Source organism: Leucopleurus acutus (genome assembly GCF_964270905.1).
Source record: "Leucopleurus acutus genome assembly, chromosome: 6".
NCBI lineage: Eukaryota > Metazoa > Chordata > Mammalia > Artiodactyla > Delphinidae > Leucopleurus > Leucopleurus acutus.
The window spans coordinates 47,045,327-47,070,778 of record NC_139149.1 but is presented as its reverse complement, the minus strand read 5'-3'; the positions used below and the strand labels follow the sequence as shown (position 1 = coordinate 47,070,778).

General features: G+C 35.4%; 1 protein-coding gene across 10 annotated transcripts in view; it reads left to right on the top strand.

Annotated features, from left to right (window-relative positions):
* BAZ2B (bromodomain adjacent to zinc finger domain 2B) overlaps positions 1–25,452 on the top strand; it is a 381,771-nt gene that overhangs the window by 242,477 nt on the left and 113,842 nt on the right. For 8 of the 10 annotated variants that reach the window (XM_082841900.1, XM_082841894.1, XM_082841892.1 and 5 more), the window contains 2 exons: positions 5,859–6,005; positions 24,878–25,066. In XM_082841900.1, coding sequence (XP_082698026.1) covers positions 5,861–6,005; positions 24,878–25,066 — 334 coding nt within the window. In that variant the 5' untranslated portion in view covers positions 5,859–5,860. The remainder of the gene's footprint in view (positions 1–5,858; positions 6,006–24,877; positions 25,067–25,452) is intronic. The other 2 variants (XM_082841899.1, XM_082841898.1) reach the window with 1 other exon arrangement.

Below are 25,452 nucleotides of genomic sequence, written 5' to 3'. Positions count from 1 at the left end.
AACTCTTTGCAGGAGAAATATCTGTCTATTTATATATTTACTTTCTGAATCTTCAGTCTATTCTATAGCTATACTTTTAAAGGATTCATGCAGGTGAAACAGAGGGCAGCTGATCATGTTTATGTTTTGGAGCCAACTTGTCTTGCCCGTCCCTATTTGCACCTGTTCACATTTACACCTAGCAGCTGTCAGTGTTCATAAGCTCTATGTTTACAGAAAAAGGAACATCTGATATGTGTGAATTTGATTAGTATTATCATTAACAACTAATCATTGAATTTTTTTGGCGTGTATAAAATCATCATGCAGGGAAGAAGTTGTTTGTGGTAATTCTGATTTTTGTCTGTTCTCAGAATTGTTATAGGTAAATATCATCTCAGTAAAATACAGTAAATTCATGTTACCCAGTGTGCGTGAACATTATGATGTGCATTAATTGTATATTATACATGATCAGTTTTAAACAATTAGGACGAAATGTAAAATAATAAACTCTGGCGGTATGCTGGTAAAGATAGGTTGAATATAATTTTATCATTTATTGCAGTGGCAATAAATCAGCTTGAAATATCTTCTTATAATAATTATAAAGAACTGCTACTTAACAGAAAGTTTTGGTTGATTGAATTCCAAGTAATACAGTTTTTGATACTTTAGATCAGAATTTCTTAACCTTAGCACTACTAACATTCTGGGCCAGGTAATTATCTCTGTGGGAATGTCCTGTGAATTGTAGGGTGTTTAGCACTATCCCTGCCTGGACTCTTTCTATGTGATACCAGTAGCGCCTTCTCAGTTATGACAATCAAAGCTGTTCCCAGACATTGTCAAATGTTTTCCTAGTAGATGAGGGGGTATTACAGCATCACCTCTGGTTAAGAACTACTGCTTCAGACCATGGGAAAGATCTCTAATGGATCAAATCATTTAAAATCCCTTCATCATCACACATTTTTCACCCATTCACATCAACAACTTTTTTTTACTGTAGTGTTATATGTTAAATTTCAGTTGTAGTAATCTTTACCCTACCTGATTAGCTTTGTAAATAAGAAAATCCTGAAGTTATACATTAGAAAATATCCTCTCATGAATGGCCTTAAGCTAAAAGACATACCTACTAATTGATATTCTCCCATAGGTGAGTGTGTTGTGGTGGGGATCATGTTCTTACAGTCTGCTTATTTTTATCTTGTGTCTGGGCTGGTTTTGGCCACAAAGAATTGATTGGATGGTGTTTGTTTGGAACGTGAGATGAAGGTAGTATTCCTAACACACAGAGTCAGAATGAGAGGCTATTACAGGAGTGCAAATATCAGATCTGGATGCTTTGGCCAGAACCGAAATCTGGGAATAGGTGGCTCTTGGATACTATTTTTATTTTAATGAGTGTATTTTTCTAAGATGGTTTGAATAAATGGATTTCTGCCAACTTTTATGCAGTATGCTTGAATGATGAATAATAACTCCTGTGATCACAGAGTAAATTTTTTCAACTGATAATTAATATGTTAATTTTCATTTATATTTGTGCTCCAGGTTTTTTTGAAAGTTTTGAGGTAAAACACCTTGCCATTTGTACTTACACAATTGTGAGGCTTTTTTTTTTTACTTGTTTCTTTTATTTTTTTTATTTTTAAAAAAATTTTTTTACATCTTTATTGGAGTATAATTGCTTTACAATGGTGTGTTAGTTTCTGCTTTATAACAAAGTGAATCAGTTATACATATGTTCCCATATCTCGTCCCTCTTGCTTCTCCCTCCCACCCTCCCTATCCCACCCCTCTAGGTGGTCACAAAGCACCGAGCTGATCTCCCTGTGCTATGCGGCTACTTTGTGAGGCATTTTTAAAAAATGTTTTAAAAATATTTTATTTTATTTATTTATCTTTTGGCTGCATTGGGTCTTCGTTGCTGGGGCTTTTCTTTAGTTGCGGTGAGCGGGGACTACTCTTCGTTGCGGTGCGCAGGCTTCTTATTGCGGTGGCTTCTCTTGTTGCGGAGCACGGGCTCTAGGTGCACGGGCTTCAGTAGTTGTGGCACGTGGGCTCAGTAGTTGTGATTCGCTGGCTCTAGAGTACAGGCTCAGTAGTTGTGGCGCATGGGCTTAGTTGCTCTGCAACATGTGGGTTCTTCCCGGACCAGGGATCGAATCCATGTCCCTGCATTGGCAGACGGATTCTTAACCACTGCGCCACCAGGGAAGTCCCAAGGCATTTATTTTAAATTCTTTATTTTTAAATTTTTATTTGAGTATAGTTGCTTTACAATGTTGTGTTAGCTTCTACTGCACAGCAGAATGAATCAGCCATACATATACATGTATCCCCTCCCTTTTGGATTTCCCTCCTATTTAGGACACCACAGTGCATTAGAGTTCCCTGTGGTATACAGTATGTTTCCAACAGTTGTCTATTTTATACATAGTATCAATAGTGTATATGTGTCAATCCCAATCTCCCTATTTTAAATTCTTATCATAATTTATCTGGGTAAAAAATGTCAAACATGCTATGCATATACATATAACCTATAAATAGATGTGACTCAGAAATATTTACTTGAAATGAATAATCTAAAAATACCTTTTACTGCCACATATACCCATGGATAATTATATGCACAGACATTCACTTATTAAAAACAATTGCTGACAGTTATTGAATGCTAGGTATTCAGAACTTTATATGCATTATCCCATTTAATCTTCCCAGTTATACCTTCATACTACTCATGAGGAAACTGGAAGTTCACTGAAGTTACATAATTTATAAGGTCATAGCTAATAAGGTTCAGATACAGTTTTTAAACCCAGATAACATCTATTATCAAGTGTCTTGCTGATACAATGTAATCTCTTTCTTTATTTCTTCAAGGTCTAAGTTTACACTCTTCAATCCCAATGCATACATATATATATTTTTTTTAAGTGCTTACTGTATGCCAGACTTTGCTTTTTCTTTTCTTTACTTTTTATTTTGAAATAATTTTAGACTTAAAAAACAGTTAAAAAGCAAATACATAGTATTCACCTATATTTTTTACCCAGCTTTCCCTAATTTTATTAATTTATATAACCATAGTACAATTATTAAAATTAAAAAATCAGAAAATTTACATTGGTACAATGCTATTAACCATAAACTACATATCTTTTATGAATTTTACCAGTTTTTCCATTAATGTCCTTCTTCTGTTCCAAAATCCAATCTGATCCCACATTATTTAGTTGTTGTATCTCCTTAGTCTTCAACCTATGGCAGTTCCTCAGTCTTTCCTTTTCTTTCATGACCTTGATACTTGATGAATACTAGTCAATTATTTTGTATATGGTCTCTCAGTTTGGGTTTGTCTGATGTTTTCTTATGATTCAACGGAGGTTATATGTTATTGGGAAGAATACCACAGAGGTGATATGCTCTTCTAAGCACATCAGAGGATACAGGATATCAATATGTTTTATTATTGGTGATATAGTTTCTCCACTGTGGTGTTTGCCCTTTTTAATTAGTAGATATCTTAAAGGAGATACTTTGAGACTATGCAAATACCTTGTTTCTACTCAGACTTTCACCTACTGCTTTTAGCATGCTTTGGTGCACATGTATTTTAAACTTTCTCCTTTGAATAGTTCTTACAATATGGCAAGCCAATGATTGTTTTGTGAATTATTCACTGTTACAAAGGCATTGCCTTCCTACCTTTTAACTTTCAAGTTGGTGGCTAGGATTCTTTCCAGAGTTAAGCTTAACAAGGAACAATAGTAAATAAAATCTGAATTCAATAATATTTAACTTAAAAAGAAAAACTTGAAAAGCCAATCCTTGTTAATGCAAGCATAAAACAATCTTCATTCTAGAGTAGCAAAGGCTAGAGTGGATTTGTTAAATTTCTTTAAAATGAAAAGAAAGGTATCTATAAGATGAACATGGAATAGTTGACCAAATTTTGAGTTACTAGAACTAAGAAATACCTATTAAAACATGAGAAAAAAAGTTTTAACTTAAGGCCAGTGTAACAAAAAGTACTTTATGTATGAGAGGAATACTGGCTAGAAATATATATCTAAGATTAAAACAGTTGAAATAAAAGAATATATGAATAATGTATATAATAGAACTTCTAAGGAAAATGGCTGCATAAGCCTGTTTTTTAAAAAAGAGGTAAACTTTCCCCACTTAAATGAACAGCAAGAACAACCAGAATAAATGAGAAAACTGCACTTTTACTGAAACTGAAAAAGGCCCCCCAACCTCATACTACTAGCTCTAGTTCTACTCTTTTGTACTGCCAGGTTTCAATTTTATTTTACCTTTAAACAGTGTTATAACAAAGGAACTATTTGTGCCTTATTTCTATAGAATAGAGTCTTAAAAGTAGATTGGTAGGGCTTCCCTGGTGGCGCAGTGGTTGAGAGTCCGCCTGCCGATGCAGGGGACGCGGGTTTGTGCCCCGGTCTGCGAAGATCCCACATGCCGCGGAGCGGCTGGGCCCGTGAGCCATGCATGGCCGCTGAGCCTGCGCATCCGGAGCCTGTGCTCCGCAACGGGAGAGGCCACAACAGTGAGAGGCCCACGTACCACAAAAAAAAAAAAAATTGAGATATAATTCTCATATAACATTATATTAGTTTCAGGTGTACAACATAATGATTCGATATTTGTGTGTATCGTGAAATGAACACCACAAAAAGTTAATATCCATCAAACACACAGTTACAAATTGTTTTCCTTGTGATGAAAACTTTTAAGATCTACTCTCTTAGCAACTTTCAAATGTACAATAAAGTATTATTAACAATGGTCACCATGCAGCCCATTACATCCTATGACTTACTTGTTTTATAATTGGAAGTTTGTACCTTTTGACTCCTTCATCCATTTCCGTTTTAGATTTTTAATATCAACATAAACTATTACAATAAGACCAATGTAAGGTTGTACCCAAAATAGCTAAGCAAATTAATACAGATGCTTAGAAGTGGTTAAGTCATTATAAATGGATCATACTAAAGACATTTTGAGACCATAGTTCAGACTAGACTCTAGTATAAACTCTAAAATGTATTTGTCTATTTTGGGCAGGACTCACTGTATTGGGGATTACCAGGTCAGATTCATGGATGTTTAAGACCTACAACTATATTGGTATCTGGATTTAGAAGACAGGGTTACAGTTCACTCAGACGTGGTTGTATCTTCTTGATTCATTAAGATAATATGGGTATTATGATGTAAGTGAATAGACCATGAGATGATTTAAGAAGAATAAGAACTTAATATGCTATTTTTCCTAAAGTTATGGCAACACACAGTTTTATCAAGTTACTGTATTCAAATGACTATTATTATTATTTGTGTGTGTGTGTGTGTGTGTGTGTGTGTGTGTGTGTGTGTGTGGTATGCGGGCCTCTCACTGCTGTGGCCTCTCCCGTTGCGGAGCACAGGCTCTGGACACGCAGGCTCAGCGGCCATGGCTCACGGGCCCAGCCGCTCTGCGGCATGTGGGATCTTCCCGGACCAGGGCACGAACCCACGTCCCCTTCATCGGCAGGCGGACTCTCAACCACTGCGCCACCAGGGAAGCCCTATTATATTTTTATATAAGAATATTCTGCAAGTCTATTAGAAGAAAATTTGGTATACTTAACATTAAACTTATTTCATAAACTGGTATTTTAAATTGTATTATTTTTATTTATTTCATATTTTATCTCTCTGAAGAACATGTATTTCTAAACTTATTTCATATTTTAAAAAAGTATTCCTAAAAGTTTGACTTATTTTAAATATGTTTAATTCTTTTGCTTAATTCCACTATTTAATACTGTAAATTAACATTTGTCTCCCTCCCATAGATATGGAGTCTGGAGAACGGTTACCGTCCTCAACAGCCTCCTCTGCTACACCAACTTCATCTTCTATACCTTCTGTGGCTTCATCAGTTTCAAAAGGCGGCCTTTCCACTGGAGCTGCTTCACTTAGCTCTACAATCAACCCATGTGGTGAATACCCTTTATTAACTCAATTTTAGAATGCCATCCTTTTACTAATTTGCATTCATAGTGTTTTATTGAACTCTGAATCAAATGTTCTCATTACATCTGTTGATCTGTTGAACAATGGCTAGGTTAAACATTTAGTCTCTGCCTTTTCTGTATTTTATCAGCACACTGGAGTAGCACTGCTTATTCCATGTTTTCTATGATTTTTAGAAGCTTTGAGAGTTTCATTTTAATATCTTCCTTTGACCATTTTAATTAATAAATTAATACATGCAAACTCTTTTAAAACAATAGACCCATGAGGGAGTGAAGAAATATAAAGGAATCCTTGATGGTAAGATAAGGTCCCAATGCCATGGACCATTTGCCCTAAATTTGCTTCCAGTATTCGAAATGACCTTCACCAAACCCCAGCTGTCCTAGTTCACAAGATGTATACTAAGGCATATCATTTACCTGATGGAAAATATGTTTAAAGTTTTAAATATTTTGAAAAATATTTTAAGCTATTTGACAAATTTTTCTTAAACATGAATGAAGTTTATGCTGCTAAAAAGGGAACTTTATTTCAGTAGTGAAAATATCCTCAGTTTTAGTTTTATGTGGAAGGTACTTTTATTTACCCCTCAAAATCACTTTTTGCCCAAACACGTGTTTGGATATTTGGTAGAATACATTCTTTTTTTCAACCTAAACTTGATTAACTTATTCCTTTATCACTAGGAAGATTTTTAATCTTAAATATATTTTATCTTATAGATTATTTCATATGTTTAAACATTAGAACCAAATGATATTTTACTTTTTAAAAATTAGATTTATAATTTTGGGTAAATGAAATACATAAATATGGAATGTTTGCTGACAAAATACCCTAGCAAATTGTCAAATATATATTTATTGAATTATTCTGATTTTTTCCAATCAATGGAATGACAAGGATGTCATTTTATTAGAACAATTTTCTAACATTTTCTTAGTGATTATAAAATAACTAAAATAAAATACCATTACATTTTAAAAAATAAATAAAATTCCTGTTCTCTCGCACCTTGTACAATCTTGGTTAAGGCATTCATTTAACAACTTCAACCACATTTCCATTGTGTATAAAATGATGGCTATATATAAAATGATGAATGCCTTTGATGACATGCTGTGTTCAAAAATAGTGATACCATGGTTGGCATTTTACCTTGTTTCTTTGTCTAAATGATTGCACACAGCTGTACTTTTGTAATTATTCTTTCGTGCTTTTTATAACTCTTCTCCTTTCATTTGTGTCAGCTCCTTTCATTGTGTTCCTCCCATCTGCTGTCTTTGTATTTACTTGTGAATTTGTATTTAAAATATATAATATTTCTAGGGAAATGTCCTTCTTTTTTAATGTTGAAGCTTTCACTCCTTGAGTACAGAGCCTTGAGTTTTCTGGACCCTTTGCTACCACCTATTTCTCACTTAGTTTTCTGAATTAGTGACACTTGAATTGCTTATGATTCTGAGTAGTCACCTGTTGGGCGCTGTTTTTTGTTCGTGGTAGTTGAGAGTTGCAGAAGGGTGGGGTATGCTTAGTTGCTGAATAACATCAGAAATTTCCTTATCTAGAAAGGAATTAGTTTTCGTCATTTATTTGCAAGTAAAATAGGTTGTTGAATTTTTATGTGGAGATACTTAAATTGAATGAAACTATAGTTTATTTCAATGTTTATTCCAAAGTATATCACTTATTAACACATTATACCTTTAGTACCTACAGCATGAGTTTTTTTCTTTCTAAGAAAATTATTTTTTGTTTTTAACATTTGCAGTGTTGTGGTTTATGTTTAAAGTAGAGCCTTACAAGGCATGGAGAATGCTCAGTTGTCCTGCATAATTCAGTTTATCATATTTTCCTGTCTTCTCTTATTTGATTCATTGTTTTTGGCCTAGTCGTTATCTGTAATTTTCTCCTTTTAAAAGTAAAATTATAGAATGATAATGCACCTAGCCTCTTTATTTTAAACAATTTGAATCTCCTCAATGTTTTTGATGTATAGAAACAACAAAAAAGAATTTTCCTATGTAAAATGTCAAAACCTCACCAGTTCTTTAATGGTCCCTTTGAGGACATTCTTTGGTTTTAAACAGTTATTTTAATTGGCCTTTCTCTGTCATCTTCATTAATGATATTTCTGTAGGAATTCTTCTGAGTTACAAAGGATTTAATTCAAGCCTACTTTCGAACTTTGAATGATCAACTAATTTCTTTTGAATCAACACCTTGTCAGGGTCTGGGAGTATACATATGTACTGTTACTATTATGATGCTGGTAGAAGATGTGAGACTCCTAGGTCAGAGATTTTATTACTATAGCATAGCAAATAGCATAAACATCATGTTGGCATTGGCTCCCCATGTCTCCCAAGTCCCACAGGGGCAACATGGAGGGGCCCAGTTGAATCTTATACATATAGTGGAGGTTGTGTCACGGCTTAGGCAGCCCACTGCTTTTATAGTAAATGAAAGCAAAGCCACTCTTTGTCTGGAAGGAAATGTCACCTCATCCATCAAGGTTGCTCACTGCAGTCCTGAGAAATGGTCCAGTTTTAAAGAGTGGTCAAGACCTTGCATTCTTGGCAACAACATGCAGGGACCTTGGAGGACTGTCTCTCACAACACGCCTTTAATTTTATTACAGTAACTTGGATAGAAAATAACACTGCAATAAAGATTGATTAATCTAAGGCTCTCTGCATATAGTGGGTCTTGTCGGTCTTAGAAGAGTTATATTTCTTTTCCCTTTAAAGTATAATTTTTAAAAAATAACTTGCCTACTTCTAAATAATTTTGGACAGCTTTCAATACATATATTGGCATAATAAACAAAACAATTAACTAAAATATTAAAAGATAGGCTCTAAAAAGTATAAAAGTATTAGCCAAGGAAAGCCACAGATAATGAACAAAAAAATTAACTAATTAGCTGTTAAGAATAAAAAGAAAACATAGTGGGCTACATGGCTCACATACTAGTGCTAGTGAACATATCAGTTCCTCAGAGAAAAACGAACTTTTTCCTGGCTCTGAGTGGTTTGGGGAATATACCACCAGAACCTTTGTATAAAAGGCTGCATGATACACAATATCCTATATGCCAATTTCATAAGTATTCAGACACTATTTCACCTATTATCTCTGAGTGAAAGCTGAAAGAATAGTATTTCAGCATAGTTCCAAAATTAAACTTTACAGAGTGGATTTGTTCGAGATTTGTGGTCATTTGACCTAATACAAACAAAGCATAGAACTTTGAGAAATTTCAGTGATAGTTAAACTGTGCCATAGACCAGTGGTTTTCAATCCATTTTTGAGGTAGAACCCTTCAAACAAAACTTGTAAAATGCTGAATGTATAAAACAGAGAAACTGTTTAAAACTTCTCTCATTAAAGCTGGGGTATGCCTACTTTTCTTTTAAAGTTAGGGACTGAATTACACATGTATCTTATGCGCAGGCTCAGCGGCCATGGCTCACGGGCCCAGCCGCTTTGCGGCATGTGGGATCTTCCCGGGCCGGGGCACGAACCCATGTCCCCTGCATCGGCAGGCGGACACTCAACCACTGCGCCACCAGGGAAGCCCCACACATGTATCTTAATTGCAGGTCTACCTCTGTAGAACTGTGCCAAATCATGGTATATTGAGGAAATCGCAAGTTGATCAGTCAGGCCTCAACTTAGGGTATGTGTCAGTTATGACAATGATTAACTTTGAATAGGAACACATGGCAAATACACGTACCAGTCCGTAGATCCGCAGTTCTGAGGTGGGTGATGCCATCACAGACCTGGGCTCCTAATTTTATATCCTGTCTTCTGAGGTATGGGACCTTCATGCTCACGTGTCTTATCTCATGGCTTTTAGAAGGCTGATCCACCTACAGCCCTGTTTTCCAGGAAGGAAGAAGGTGGAGTAGAAGAGCGCAAAATTTGTATGCCAGCTTACTTTGACCCCTTTTAAAGAGCTTTCCCAGAAACCCCATCCAGAGATTTCCACTTAGTATCTCTTTTGTCGGAACTATATGAATGGTAATCTCAGCTTCAAGGAAGGCCAGGAAAATTAGTTTTTAGCTGAGCATATTGCCATCCTGAAGAAAATAGAGGTTATTAGTAAGGAATAAGGAGAGAATGGATAGCCAGTATCTGCTATGGCTAAATGGAACAGAGGGACAGGAGATCAAGCTGGGGAGTAGGTTAAGGTCAGATCATTTAGAACTTCATGCACCATGTTTAAGAGTTTAGACAGAATGATGTATTGACTAAAAGCAAGGACTTTGCAATTGAAAGGTCCTGAAATTGAATCTTGGCTTGTCCACTTATTAGCTATGTGAATTTGGGTACATTACCCCTTTCTGAACTTCGGTACCTCATCTATAAAATAAATATGATACCTATTTTATAACGATAAATGAGCTAATGCCTGACATAGAATAGGTACCTAGCAAATTGTAACCTTTATTTATATTCATACTTGATCAAGTGGAAGGATTTTAATGCTTTGAAAATGCTAGCATGCTAGCAGCATGTAGAGCATCAGTTTGCAATGAGGATGGGACTAGAGGCAAAGAAGACCATTAGAAGGTACTTAAATTTATCTGGGTGAGAAATGATAAGGGCCAAAATTAAGGAGTTATTGGAGATGGAGAAAGAAACAAGGTTCCAGAGATATTTGGGGAGTAGATTCTTGTAGGATATAATGACTGGATTTGGGCAAAGGGATGTTGAGAGAGAGATTGAGAGAGAAACCCTGACATGACTTGGATAACTGGGAGACGGGTGATGTAATGAGAAATGTGGAGGAAGAATACGTTTTAAAGTGTAAAAGGGTCATTTATCTTTTTGCATGTTGCATTTGAATGGACTGTACATCCGTGTAAATACTCTTGGTAAATATTAGAGTTGTTGCCAACTTTTGCCAGTTACAATGTTATGACCATCATTATACATGAATCCTGATGCATATGCATATGGTTTTGAAGATGTCTTCAACTTTACCAGTAGTACCAATTTATTTTCTCATCAGCTGTGTATTATAATTCCTGATGCTTATCATTCATGTTGACACTTGTCATTGCCAGACTTTTTGATTTTTGTCGATGAATATGAAGTAGTGTTCATTAAGGTGCCTTTTAATAAGTTTATAGCTTTTGGAGTTTTCCTCTCTTTTGAAGTGATTGTTTAGGGCTTTGGTGCATATTTCTATTGGGTTGTGCATCTTTTTCTTATAGATTTGTGAGTTCTTTTTATATTTTGGATGCTGGTCCTTCTTTCAGTTATCTTTGTGGGAGATAGCTTTTCCCACATGGTGTGTCTTTTTTTATTCTACATTGTCTTTTGATGAAAAGAACTTCCAATTTTAATGTCGGCAGATTTACCAATATTTTTATTTATGGTTATGCTTTTTGTCTAAGAAATTGTCCTCTACCTCCAAGGTTATGCATATATATTTTTGAGATTTCACTTATCTCTCATTTAATATTACTTTGAAAAGTATATGGTTATCAGATACCAGGCCAGTTGTGATAGACTGAATTGCCTTTTTGGTTTTGGAACTATCACCAGTTGAGATTGTTGTTTGATGTATCAGTGAGTTCAGCTAGAGATAACATAAACCACTGATGCTATTTTAAGCAGAAAGATTTAATACAAGGAATCAGGTACTTATAAAATTATTGAGGAGCTGACCCCTGACCCCCATGAGTGATTTCAGAGCATTACTGTTGAATTGACCTGCTTAAGGAAATTACCTCTAGTTCAGTCAGGACACCATTGTGCTAACTGGTGGCTCCATGGATCATACCACCTCAGTTGCAATCCCGTGATCAAGAACCACTGACATAACAGGCTCCAGGGCTGTTCTGTGCTCCTGCTAGATCTGCACCAGCAAAAAGGATACCTCATGTCCTGCCAATCTAACAGCTTAACTCAGTGCCAAATACATCTGATTGGCAGAATCTAAATTATATCCAGAATCCTGGCTGCAAGAGAGACTGGTAAATATACTTTTTAGCTGTTCAGCTTCTGCATCACAGGAAGGTACACTAAAAGGAGGTTGGGGCACATGTTAAATTATGAGCCAGTTATCTATCCATTTCAGCTCATCTGGTGATAGCCCCCCTGCCATATCTCCCCACCTTTGTATTATAATAAACTCCTGATACCTATACATGAACTTTATTCCACCTTCAGTGGTTCTTTTCTTCTGAAAAAAATAGTATTTCATTAGTGCATCTAGTAGCTCATATATACTTACTACAGATCTCTTTTGATATACTATTCTATGTAATAATATAAGTTAAACCAAATAAAATAAATGCTTAACTCAAGACGATATGGCTCTTAACTGTCACAAAAGCAAATACCTATCAATTCTTTTTAAAGATTGCAAAAAACTTTTCAAGGACTCCATTCCTCCTACACAGTATCATTCATTTTTCTGTATTTATTGGATCATGTCCATTAGTATAAAAGCATGCTCATAGTATCTCCCATCTTAAAAAATAATACACACCAAAAACCCTTCCCTCTTTCACCCCAAACACTCTTCTGGCAATTACTCTGTTTTCTCCCTTACTTTATAACCAAACTTCTCAAAATACATAGTTGTATGTGCTTTATCCTTTTCCTCATCTTTTATGTATATCTCAGTCCACACCAGTGTCACTTTTCTGTCCTCATCTCACTCAACCTCTCGGAAGAATTGACACAATTGACCAGTCCTTCCTTCTTAAAAACCTTTTTTAGGGAAGAGTTTGTATCAAATTGATAATATTTCTTCTCTAAAAGTTTGGTAGGATCCACTCTGAAGTCATATGGGCTTGGAAGATTGTTGTTTTTTTGTTTGTTTTAATGTTGTTGTTGAGGATAATAAATCAGGAGTTCAACATTTTTTTTGGCCACGCTTGTGTGGGTTGTGGCATTTTTTTAGTTCCCCATCCAGGGATTGAACCCGGGCCCTCGGCAGTGAGACCATGAAGTCCTAACCACTGGACCACCAGGGAATTCCCAGGAGTTCAACTTTTAAAATAGAAGTATAAAACTATTCAGGTTATCTTTTTCTTTGTGAGTGAGCTTTGTTAGTGATGTCTTTCAAGGAATTTGTCCATTTCCTCTAAGTCGTTGAATTTACAGGTACAGAGTTGTTCCAAATAGTACCTTATCCTGGGACTTCCCTGGTGGCGCAATGGTTAAGAATCCGCCTGCCAATGCAGGGGACATGGGTTCGAGCCCTGGTCCGGGAAGATCCCACATGCTGCAGAGCAACTAAGCCTGTGCGCCACAACTACTGAGCCTCCACTGTAGAACCCGTGAGCCACACTACTGAGCCCACGTGCCACAACTACTGAAGCCCGCGCGCCTAGAGCCCATGCTCCACAACAAGAGAAGCCACCGCAATGAGAAGCCCGCGCACCACAACAGAGAGGCTCCTGCTCGCCGCAACTAGAGAAAGCCTGCACACAGCAACGAAGACCCAACGCAGCCAAAATATTAATTAATTAATTAATTTAAAAAATAGTACCTTATCCTTTGAATGTCTGTAGGATTTGTAATGATATCTTCTCTTTCATTATTGATATTAATAATTTGTGCTCTTTTTTCCTTTTATTAATCTTTTTGACAAACTAGATTTTGGTTTCATTGATTTTTTTTCCCCGATATTCTGTTTTCTGTTTCATTGATTTCTGCCCTTTATTATTTCCTTCAGTTTTTCCATGGATGGGATTTCCTCATCTTTTCTCCTAATTTCTTGAAGAGAAAACTTAGATCATTTATGTTAGACCTTTCTCCTTTTCTTATATATGCATTTAATGCTATGAATTTCCCTTTTAAATACAACTATAGCCACCTCCCACAAATTTTGATAGTTTTCCTTTCATTATCATTCTAGTAAAAATATTTTCTATTTTCCTTTTTGAATTCTTCTTTGACTGATGGGTTGTTTAAAAGTCAGTAATTTAACATTTAAATGTTAAATGTTTCAGTTGATGTCCATTTTAGTTTTATTGTGGTCAAAAAACATACTAATGATATGTGCTCTGTTTTTTGGCTTCCCACTGCCACTTTTGCAGACTGGCCCCCTGTGGGTCGCGACCTCTGTGCCTGTGAAAGTTGTTGGGTCAGCCAACTACGTGGCAGAGATGCTTCTCTTTCTCTTTGTGGTTTCCTTGCTCCTAAGATTACCCCTTGATTTCCAGCTGCTCTGCCAGCTTTCGACTCTGTTCTCTGACACTTCAGGCTTTCTAATCATGGTGAACGTATGCACTCAATTAAGGAATACATCAAGTTAAACGGATCTGCTGTGTGTAGCTCCGACTTTCTGTACGTTCTCTCCTGGCTATGTTGTGGTGCCCCACGCACAGTGTACTTTTAGCTAGGCACTTGGAAAGTTTAATCTCTGAATTTGAGTCTCCTTCTTTCTGTGGTTTGATCACTGCCAAGATTTCCCCTTTAAATTTCCTGATTTCTTGATGTTTTCTTAGCCCTGGAGTCTGACCTCTGGCACCTTTAGTTGATAAGCCTGTTGTTTCATCTTCCACTGTTTTCTGGAGTTATAGCTTATAGTTTAGACAGCAGTATCAGACCAGAAAGCCACAAAGTCACACTTCTCACCCCTTCTTGTTACCATTTTTTCCAGATTAAACCTTCCCCTGACTTTCCTCTGCTTTTGGATGCTTTGTAGTATCTTTAGTTTTGTTGTTGTTGTTTTTTGATATTTATTTATTTATTTGGCTGCACCAGGTCTTAGTTGTGGCATGCGGGATCTTTTAGTTGCTGCATGCGGGCTCTTAGTTGCGGCATGCGGGATCTAGTTCCCTGACCAGGGATTGAACCCCCGGGGTCCCTGCGTTGGGGGTGCGGAGTCTTAACCACTGGACCACCAGGCAGTCCCTTGTTGTTGTTTTAAATCACATTTTTAAAATTATTTTCTGTGGATGATTTGTGTGGCCACTTCACTACTACTCCACCATTACCTGAAGTTGTCCCCCGCAAAACGAATCACTTTCTTTTTAAAAAAATTTTCACCTGAGACTCCAGGGGTGACATGTGATACAATCTAGCCAGTCCAAACATCATATTTCCCACACAACGATGGTTAAGTGATTGGTTAAGGAAGGCACATGAGACTAATCAAAGGCAGAGAGATTCTGTTCTAGGATTTTTACTGGGACTGATGAGGGAGGATACCCTTTTGTCCCACAAACCTAAAATGAAGGGCCTATCTGAGGAAGTAGAGCCAAGAGATGAAAGAGAAATTAAGTCCCAGTAAGCTTTCAGCCAACCTTCTTTATCTGAAGTGTGCCTTTTCCAAATGCTTTTATGTTATGTGAATCAATACGTTTACCTTTCACTTAGCCATTTTGAGCTGGATGTTTTGTACTTTTCAACCTAATTGATATACCCTCCATGATCGAATCCCAACTCAAGGTCTCAACCATGTTCTCTCTTTGTCTTAGAGGAACTGCATAAGGCTGATTTTCATGCTCTGTCTCAGGTTAAGTGTCCTGAGACATTAGAGAAGTCTCCTCTGTTCATAGTGTCTAGGTAATTGCTCTACTATTACCTGTTTTTGCACCTAGTAATTTCCTCCATAGTACTCTTAACAGTTTATAATTATAGATTTGGTGTTGTTTTACTTATTTGTCCCTTCTTCTACATTTAAAAGGCAGGGACCATACGGTTTTTTTTATTGATATGTATCCAGTCAGTGCCTGGCACAAAACATATGCTCAAGAAACAATTGTTGAAGAAAGGGAGGGAAGGAGAGGTGAACTCTCAGGAATAGGACTTGCAAATTAAATGATAAATTTACTCTAATTAATAAGTTTTCTAGGCTGTATTATGCTTTGCTCTGGTAATACCAAATAACTGTGCTGATTTGAGTTAGAGATGGGCATTATAAGCCACAGGGTGAAGAATCTTAAAAGATCAGACCTTACTGATGAGGCATTGAATAAATAAACCCTGAAAATACAAAGTTATTAATTAGAACTTCTTATTTAAAAGATGGAGCTTACGTTTACAGTCAATAGAGAATTGTCAAGAGAATGAGATAGGCTTATTCTTGAGGGTTTGGATATAAAGCCAAAGTTTTAGTCTCTTTGAGTATTTATATTATAGTATGAACTATTATAACAATAGTTGTTTTTTAGTTGTCTATATTCTAGATATCTCTAAGTCACAAATAAAGGCCCTGGAATGTTCAACTGTCTAGCTTTTTTTGCCTTTCAGTAGATTTATTTAATGAAGGGTTTGATCACAAGGCACCAGGTATTTTTGAAATATATTTTACCTAACTTTAAAAAAAAAATTATTTATTTATGTATGGCTTCTTTGAGTCTTCGTTGCTGTGCGCAGGCTCTCTCTAGTTGTGGCGAGCAGGGGCTACTCTTCCTTGCGGTGAGTGCGCTTCTCATGGCAGTGGCTTCTCTCATTGTAGAACACGGGCTGTAGGAGCACGGGCTTCCGTAGTTGTGGCATGCAGGTTCAGTAGTTGTGGCTCACAGGCTCTAGAGTGCAGGCTCAGTAGTTGTGGTGCACGGGCTTAGTTGCTTCGCGGTATGTTGGATCTTCCCAGACCAGGGCTCAAACCCGTGTCCCTTGCATTGGCAGGTGGATTCTTAACCACTGCGCCACTAGGGGAGTCCTTACCTAACTTTCATGAGTAGAACTTCAGAGTTTTAATTAGAATTTTATAGGTAAATTACTAAAGAAAGGTAATGCCTTCAAATCAACTAAGTAATCTTAAAAATGAACCTAGGGTTATGGATAAAATTGTTTCTTCCTCCCCCCAAAAATATGTTGAAGTCTTAATCCCTGGTTCCTCAGAATGTGACCTGTTTGGAAATTGGGTCCTTAAAAGAGGTAATCAAGTTAAAATGAGGTTATTAGGGTGAGCTCTAAACCAAAATGACTGGTATCCTTATTAAAATGGGGGAATTTAGACACAGAGATGTGTACAGAAAGAAGCCCATGTGAAGACATAGGAAAAAATGCCTGAGGTTACCAAAAGTTAGGAGAGAAGGATGGAACAGATCCTTCCTTAGTACCTTCAGAGGGAGCATGGCCTTGCCCACACGCTGCTTTCAGACTTTTGTAGCTCCAGAACTGAGCCAATAAATTTCTGTTGTTCTAAGTCACCCAGTTTGTGGTACTTTGTTATGGCAGCCCCAGCAAATTAATATATGACTTTTATTTTAATGCACATTTTAATGCACTACCATTTTTGATGATTAGCTGTACTTTGCAGGTTGTAAACTAGAGGCTGATTTTGCAATGCTGTAAAAATATGCTGATCGTTTAAAGAACTAGAGAAAAGAGTTTAAAGACATGTTGCAACAAGTTTATGTAGCAATGAAAGGTGTGTTTTTCAAAGTTGGTTTTAGTAATTTTTGTTCATTATGGGAAAACTAAGACTTCTTTATTGAAACATAAGTAAAATAAGATTTCAGAATTAGATTGTTTTCACTGTTATTTTTTATATTTCATTATAAAAATAAAGTACATCTATATTTGAATATAGAAACATATATAAAATATAGTGTAATTTTAGTATTTTAATCTGTGAACTCTAAATTCTTTCATTAGATCTAACAAAAATGCTTTTTTACAAAAGAGCAGCTGCTCCTATCTTTGAAGAATAGTCATTTGCCTGAAGATTGATACATATTGGCTGAACTGAATCAAAATCTTGTTCACCATGTTCAGTGTTATGTAGAGTAGTAGATTTTGTTCCCAAGGCTACCTAGACTTTTTTTTTTTTTTTTTTTTGGCTGTGTTGGGTCTTCGTTGCTGCGTGAGGGCTTTCTCAAGTTGAGGCGAGCGGGGGCTACTCTTGCTGCGAAGCACAGGCTCTAGGCACGTGGGCTTCAGTAGTTGTGGCACACGGGCTCAGTAGCTGTGGCTCAACAGCTCTAGAGCGCAGGCTCCGTAGTTGTGGCGCACGGGCTTAGTTGCTTCATGGCATGTGGGATCTTCCCGGACCAGGGCTTGAACCCGTGTCCCCTGCAATGGCAGGCGGATTCTTAACCACTGCGCCACCAGGGAAGCCCTACCTAGACTTTTAATGATTTTTTTTTCTAATGAAAAGACTGTTTGAAAGGAAATTAGTAACTTTATATTGAATCCTGGCAGATACTAACTTAACCGAGTGATCAAAGTTAATATCACCAGCACCATATAGCAACATCACAGACCCCAGATATGTTGTGCTGAGGACACATTGGGTACTCTTCCCAATCATGTTTAATTAACCTCTTCTAATCATGAGAAAGCATCAGACAAACCCACGTTGAGATATATTCTACAAACTACCTGACTAGTACTCTTTAATGTATCAAGGTCATGAAAGACAAGACTGAGGAACTGTCACAAATTGGAGAAAATTAAGGAGACACAGTAACTAAATGCAATGTGAGATCCTAGATTGGATCTTAGCACAGGAAAATGACACTAGTGGAAAAACTAATGAGATCTGAATAAATTCTTTATTTTAGTTAATTAATCGGGGTTAACTTCTTGGCTTTGAAAATTATTTTTTATCATATAAGATGTTAACATAGGGGAGGTTGGAACTCTGTACTATTTTTGCAACTCTTGTAAGTCTAAAACAATCTCAAAGCAAATACTTAAAAATAAAATGAAAGACTTTATTTCCATACCATGCTTTTCTAATGTTAAAATGTAAAGGTTAATTACTAAAAAAGTTATGAGAATAAAGGAATGAAATGAAGATTATTGGGGGGAATATTTTGTCACCATTTGCTATAGAATTCTTTCTGTTTGTTCTTTAATCAAAGTTCAAGTTTGTAGAATTTGTACATTGTGAGTTTCAGAATATTTAAACATTAATATGTTTAAGAATTTTAATATATGGGCCAATAATTTGAGCATTTCTTTAACTTACAGTAATTTCACTTTGTTTATTACACTCGGTTATTACTAGTGTTAAAGTACTCTTGTAACCTATATTTGAATGTGCTACCATTTTTCATGATTAACCATACTTTGCAGGTTGTATACTAGAGGCTGATTTTGCAATGCTGTAAAATGTGCTAACAGTTTAAAGAACTAGAGATAAGAGTTAGAAGACATGCTGCAACAAGTTTGTGTAGCAGTGAAAAAGTAAAGGCATTTTTAGCACACAAAAAACAGCATAGGTAGAATTCTGTCATAGTAAGCATTCTCCTTGATTTTTTAAAAAAGATTAGATGCTTTAGGATACTTATTCCTTATAATCATTTTGTTTTAATTTGCTATTTGGGCTTTTCCTGATTGATAGGAGATTTGTCCACTGGTAGTGTAGGTTCAAGACATTAGTACAGTATTTATATTATTTTGTTCTTGTGGGAGGGAAAAACCCTTATTGTGTCGCTACGTGAAGTTCATTAATATTAATAAAGACACTTGCAGTTACCGTGCATTGCTACTGAGACACTGGCATTTTGTGTAACTGCTTTTAATCACTTACATATAGATTGGCTAGTACAATCTGAAAAGCTCTGCTGAAAAGTAGTCAGCTTACTATAACGTAAGTTGAGGATTTAGACATTACAGACATATATTTTCATTATGCAGTACGTGCACATTGTTACCTGTCAGTTAAAATGGAAACTAATAAAAGTTGCATCTATAATATTGCAACTACGCTTGAATGTTAATATCTGTAAAAAAGAATAATTATGGTGTTCTAAAACTGTTCTCATTTTATGATGTAATTTATCAGTTTGCAAATGTGTTCTTTGAGCAAAATTGAAGAGTTTTAATCATAACAGGTTTTTATTTGGGAGGATCTTCTGATATTAGGTATATTAATGTAGAAAAAAGTTACTTCTTCAAAAGCAGGGCATGCTAACATCCAAATAATTTTATTTTTGTAGTCATAAATCTAATAGAGCTGGTTTGGCTTGTGTTGTCTTTTGTTTCCTATAAGAAGATATTCTGCTCTTTTGTTAATACAGAATATGCTTTGTTGTAAATGTAGTTGTAGAGTTCACTGAGTCATCTCCAGTCTGTGATCAAAAATCCCCTTGTGAACAGTGGCTTGAAGTTTCAAGACAGTTGGAGAAGGCGAAGGGCATTGTCCTGGCAATGAAACCAAAGGGTGTAACCGAAACAGCACCCTCTTGCTGTATAACAAGATTAAAGCTACAACATAGATGTCATTAAATTAGCTTCTAATTACCCAAAGAGCTTTTAGTAACATTGTGAATGCTTTTTATAATTGGAACAGAGAAAAAATGTGATATATTGTTATCACTTAAAAATGACTCCTGGTTATTCTAGCTTTTTAAAGGAAGAGAGAAACAAAGAATTGAAAACTACCATTTTAGAGTTATCCACAGCAGGTATTATTATGAAGTATTATCCCTGCAACTGCTAACAGTTTGCTTTATACAGTGTTTTGTACAGAGTAAAAATGATTAAGAAATGATTCTTTCCTTTATAACCTTATACTCTAGTAATGGTATGATGAAAGATTGTGAATAATCATGAATATTCAAAGGAGGTCCAAAACATATCTGTCTGGGAGATTCAGGAATACTTCTTGGGCAATATTTTTTTGAGATGATTATGAAAGGATAGTTAAGGTTATAAAAGGCAAAAGAAGTCAAAGAGCATGTTATATAAGCATGGAGGGTCTGAAGAAGAAGAAATAATGTGACCCAAAATACAACAGTGGGAAACATTCATTAAGCACCTGTTATATTTCAGATTATGCCAGGTATTGGGGATTACCGAGATGAATGAGATTCAGTTTTGCTCTCAGGGAGCTAAAATCCTAGTTTAGAATTCATGTGCATAGAAGTGATAGTTAAAATAGTGGAAGCCCATGAAATGACTGAGGAAGAAAATATAAAGAGGAAAAAAGAGACAGTTGGACAAAATCTTTAAGAATCTTACATTTAGAAAAAAGAAAACCCAGTAAAGTGGACAGTAGTATTATAGTTAAGTATAAGTATAAGTATATAGTTAAGAAGAACATCAAAATAATTCCATGACCCAGAGCTTAAGGGTAAACATGGGTTTTAATAAGGAAGAGGCAATCAGCAATGCCAGATTTATAGAGACAGGTTAAAAATGAGAAGGGCAAAGATTAATGGAATCTAGTGGTTAGGAAGACTTAAGTTCCTTTACAGACAAAATGGAAGGGAGGCTTGGACTTGGCACAGCTATTAAAGATTCTGAGAAGTGAGGAGGAAGTAGACATACAAGTGTAAGAGTTTTCTTTCAAGGTTAACAAGGAGAGATGCCGAGATGGGATTGAGAGGGAAGGAGATAGATAGGGTCAAGGGACTGGTAGAAGATTGAGAGAGACCAACGGTCATGCTGAGAAATAAGGAAATGGAAATGTGGAAACCATGGTTAGAGTAAAATTTAAGAATTTAAGAGCTTGGAGGTGGTAGAATTTTATGTGATCAAATCCAACATGTGGCCTAAATGGAATCAAGGAGAAATAAAAGGCCAAGTGGTAATTAAAAAAAAAAAAATTAGGACCCAGGGTTGGTGACATGTAAGGCAAAAGGAAACTAGTAAGAATCATCCTTGCAAGTTTAGATGAAAATTCAGGACAACTTCCTATTCTGATGAAGCCCTTTGGAATCAGTCCCATGGATGTGCCTCTTCTGCTCTTAATGAGTAATCAATTCACTCAACAGATATTTATTGTATATCTACTATGTACAAGACACTGTTTTAGGTATTTGGGATCTGTTACTAAATCCTGTATGTGACAGTACCAGTTTATAATATTAAAATATTAACTAATTTGTTTTATACATTGTGGTATGAAAAACAGTCTTATACTATTTCAATTATGTTCAAACCATTGAGTTCCTTAAGACTAGGGATTATGTCTTATTCATCCTTGTATGCTAATTACTAAACGTAGCACCTGGTGCTTAATAGATATGTTCATGAAATGTGTGAATTATGGAAACTGTTGAATAAAGAACAGTAATTCTGGAAGGTTTTTACATGGAATTAGTAGCTGGCTTTTTTTTTAAAGGCAGTGGCAAAAACAATACTAAAATTGTATGTACTATTACAGAGCCTTTTAATGAGAAAGATACACTTTTGTATCACTGACTTCTGTATTCTTGCTATAAAGGCAAAATTTAGTAAAGATTATTAAATGTAATATGAAATTATTTCTCTTCTGTTGTATAACTTTATCCATGTAAAGCAAAGAAAATCTCTAATGTGTGTTTTTAATAATGCATGGTATCATTGTAATCATTATAATGTGGGCCTGATATTCTTTACTAAATATAGACGTGAACCTTTTCTTACCAACAAGGAATAGGCCCTATGGATTCTGTTGTCACTCGAGTACTTTCTATGCTTTAATTATCTTCAAAAGTTTTATAAGAAAGAATAAGAAAATAGAGTAAGGTAGCTTCTTCGTAATTTTGCTAGGCATAGATATAACTCTGTGAACAAGACTATATTTTTTTCCCCAGTTTGAATCTATGGTGAATAAAGCTCATATTTTGTTGAAATTTTATATTCAGCTCTTTCTAGATATCACTCTTTTTAGAGTTAAAAAAAAGAACTTTTTAAATTATCAAGTTGTGTAAGATCGATTCTTAATTATTGCTGCAAGAGTGACAACTTCATTCAGGTATTACTCATGTTTTCTGTTCATGAGACTCCAAGGTTTAAGCTCATTTATTTCTTCACAATTAGAAAATTAATGTTTTAACTATACATCTAAGAATGCTGCTTACTAGCAACTATTTCTATCAGTTTCTGACCCTTTATAATTTTAATGTGTTCTGAATTTTTATAATATTTTGTGTAGTTTTGAGCTTACCTCACAAAACTTTTTGTATTAAGTCACTGCTACATATATATAGTTGACAAATATAATTTAAGAACTTTTATTTTATAAAATATAAATGAAAAATGATTCTAAAATTCACAAACTGAATGTTTAGCTCAACTTGCTTATCAAGAAAACTGATGTAGAAGGAAATGTAACAGATCATAGTATGTTTATAAATAAAACATTTGATTAAGGACATGTCATTCAGGAAGTTGAATTGATTAGTGAGAATCGGGGATTTTATAGGCAATCACATGTGAAAATAAACACTGGCTCTTAATGTTATAGGCTCATTTTTTAGAGAAACTAGCTGGGTTTTTGAGAATTTGTTCTTCCCCCCCACCAAAAAAAAATTTACACAATCTTTCTGGTGCCATAGCACTAGTCTTAAAAATAGTGATGTTTGAGTAACCTCCTTTCTTCCAGTAGCATGCCCTATTTTGTTTTGACTTAACTTCAGTGCTAATTGCAGTCTAGAATTCTGATTACACAAAAGTACCAAGTTCACAGATTTTCTGTTTAGGCTTTGATGAACAAAAACTAAGATTGGCTGACTTAGAAAATATACTCAAGTTTGTATCCTTCCCTTGTTCTCCTCCCTCAGTTTCTTTGTGAGCCTTCCTTGTAAAGGCACTTTGAGGATCTTCCCTATGAGATCTACTTATTGCTTTGTTATAGTGGGACCTCAACCCTCAATCAGAACTTTTTACCTTGTAGGCTAATGTAAGATATACTTGATACAATCTATTTAAATCTTACTACTTCAATGAAAAATATAGTGTTATTTCAGTAAAGAATATAGGGCTTATATTAGTCAATGAGAGTACACTGTGACCTCTTTGATGACTTCCTCTTAGTTTTCAGTGAATAAAAAAGCAAAGAGGAGGGATTTTGTTGATAACTAAATGATAACAAAAATATACTTATTTTTAAGTTGTATTTTTTAATTTACTTTAAACATATTGTATTGAAACTATATTGTAGTGCATAGTCAGGTCTGATATAAACAGGATAATAAGGAAGCCTTATGTTTATTTTAACACAGAGCGCAATAGCTTTCATGCAGTAAATTCTTAAGATAGCCTGGAGTGTGGGTTTTTGATATTCTGTTTCCACAGTATCAAGCCAGGGAAACTTAATTATTTCCCGGAAGTAAAAGGAAGATTTCCAAGTATTAACAAATCTTCTGCCAAATCCCTACAAACTATGAAAAATAAGTTGTGTTTTTGATGGTATAACACTGCAACTTGGGGTTATGACACTTAGTACTAGATTCTCTTTAGAGTAAACGTAGAGATTGAAAAACCACACATTTGGATTGAATATGAACTTTCTATCACAATGTTTAAAAATGACTTTTATATTGATAACCACCCTCGGATGCATTTAGAAATAAATTAGTAAGTTTATTTATTAAATCTTTATGCTGTTGTATACATTGCCTTATCAGGCTAGAATATAATCCATTTTTGGTATCAACTCTCCTCACTTAAAAGATGTTCGATGGAGAACATAGCTTCAATTCTGGCACATGGAAACTAGGAACTCTTTGCCTAGAGTGTATGACAGTTTGAGTAATGAATTGGTGACAGATTCTGGATTTATTTTATTGATTTTCAACTTCGTATTAACTAGATGTTTTTATCTTCCTTCTTATGAGTAAAAAATTTTGATAAAATATTAATGTGCATGTATTAGCAGAAAGTTTGCCTCACTTTGGCAGGTCAAACTTTACAATTAGTGAAAGTTATGTACTTAAAGCGTCATTCTCAAATCTCAAAATTCAAAGTAAATAAGGTTATACCATTCGTTTTAATTATTTTTAGAGTACTTTCATGTTTCTAGAAACATTCTGCAGGGTTTGAAGAACAGAAATGCAAAAGAAAAAAGGTATAATAAAAATTTAATAGATAAACTATTATAAATTTTAACCCACTATGAACGCTGAAATCAGATAAATCTCATCTGTTTTTTCTAGTACAACTTTAAGTGTGTTTTTTTCCCTCCCAGGACATTTATTCAGAGCAGCTGGGGATCACCTGTTTAACCTGTCCACAGTGTCGAGTGCCTTCCCAGTGGTCAGCCACCCAGTCTTTGGTCTGCATTCAGCCAGCTCAGGGCATTCAGAATTTGGTGGTTTGGGGACACTTGGTACACCCACAGCCTTAGCTGCACATCCCCAACTAGCGTCTTTTCCAGGTAAACATCTGTTACAAACAGTGTTCAAGGAAAGGAGGAAAGCTTGAAAATGTTCAAGCAGTAGTTTGGTAATTAACTTGAACAAAAAGAATAGTATATTATGCCTGGTATATTAAAGCTCTTGTGCAAGAATTAACTCAGTCCTTTTTATCCTGTGCAAAAAAATAAAACACTCTGTGTGCTAGGTGGCAGCACAACTGACTAGGTATTCAAGTGTTAAGCTAGAAAAATAGGCATCTGCCACAAAAGTGAGTAATTAGGCCAGGTTTTTCTCATGCTTTTTATTGAAGTAGAAAAGTATATGTATGGGAAGTATAGAGTTTGATTAATTATTCTCAGCTTCATTTGATTTTTTAAAAAAATATTTAACTTACAGTGGAAAACTG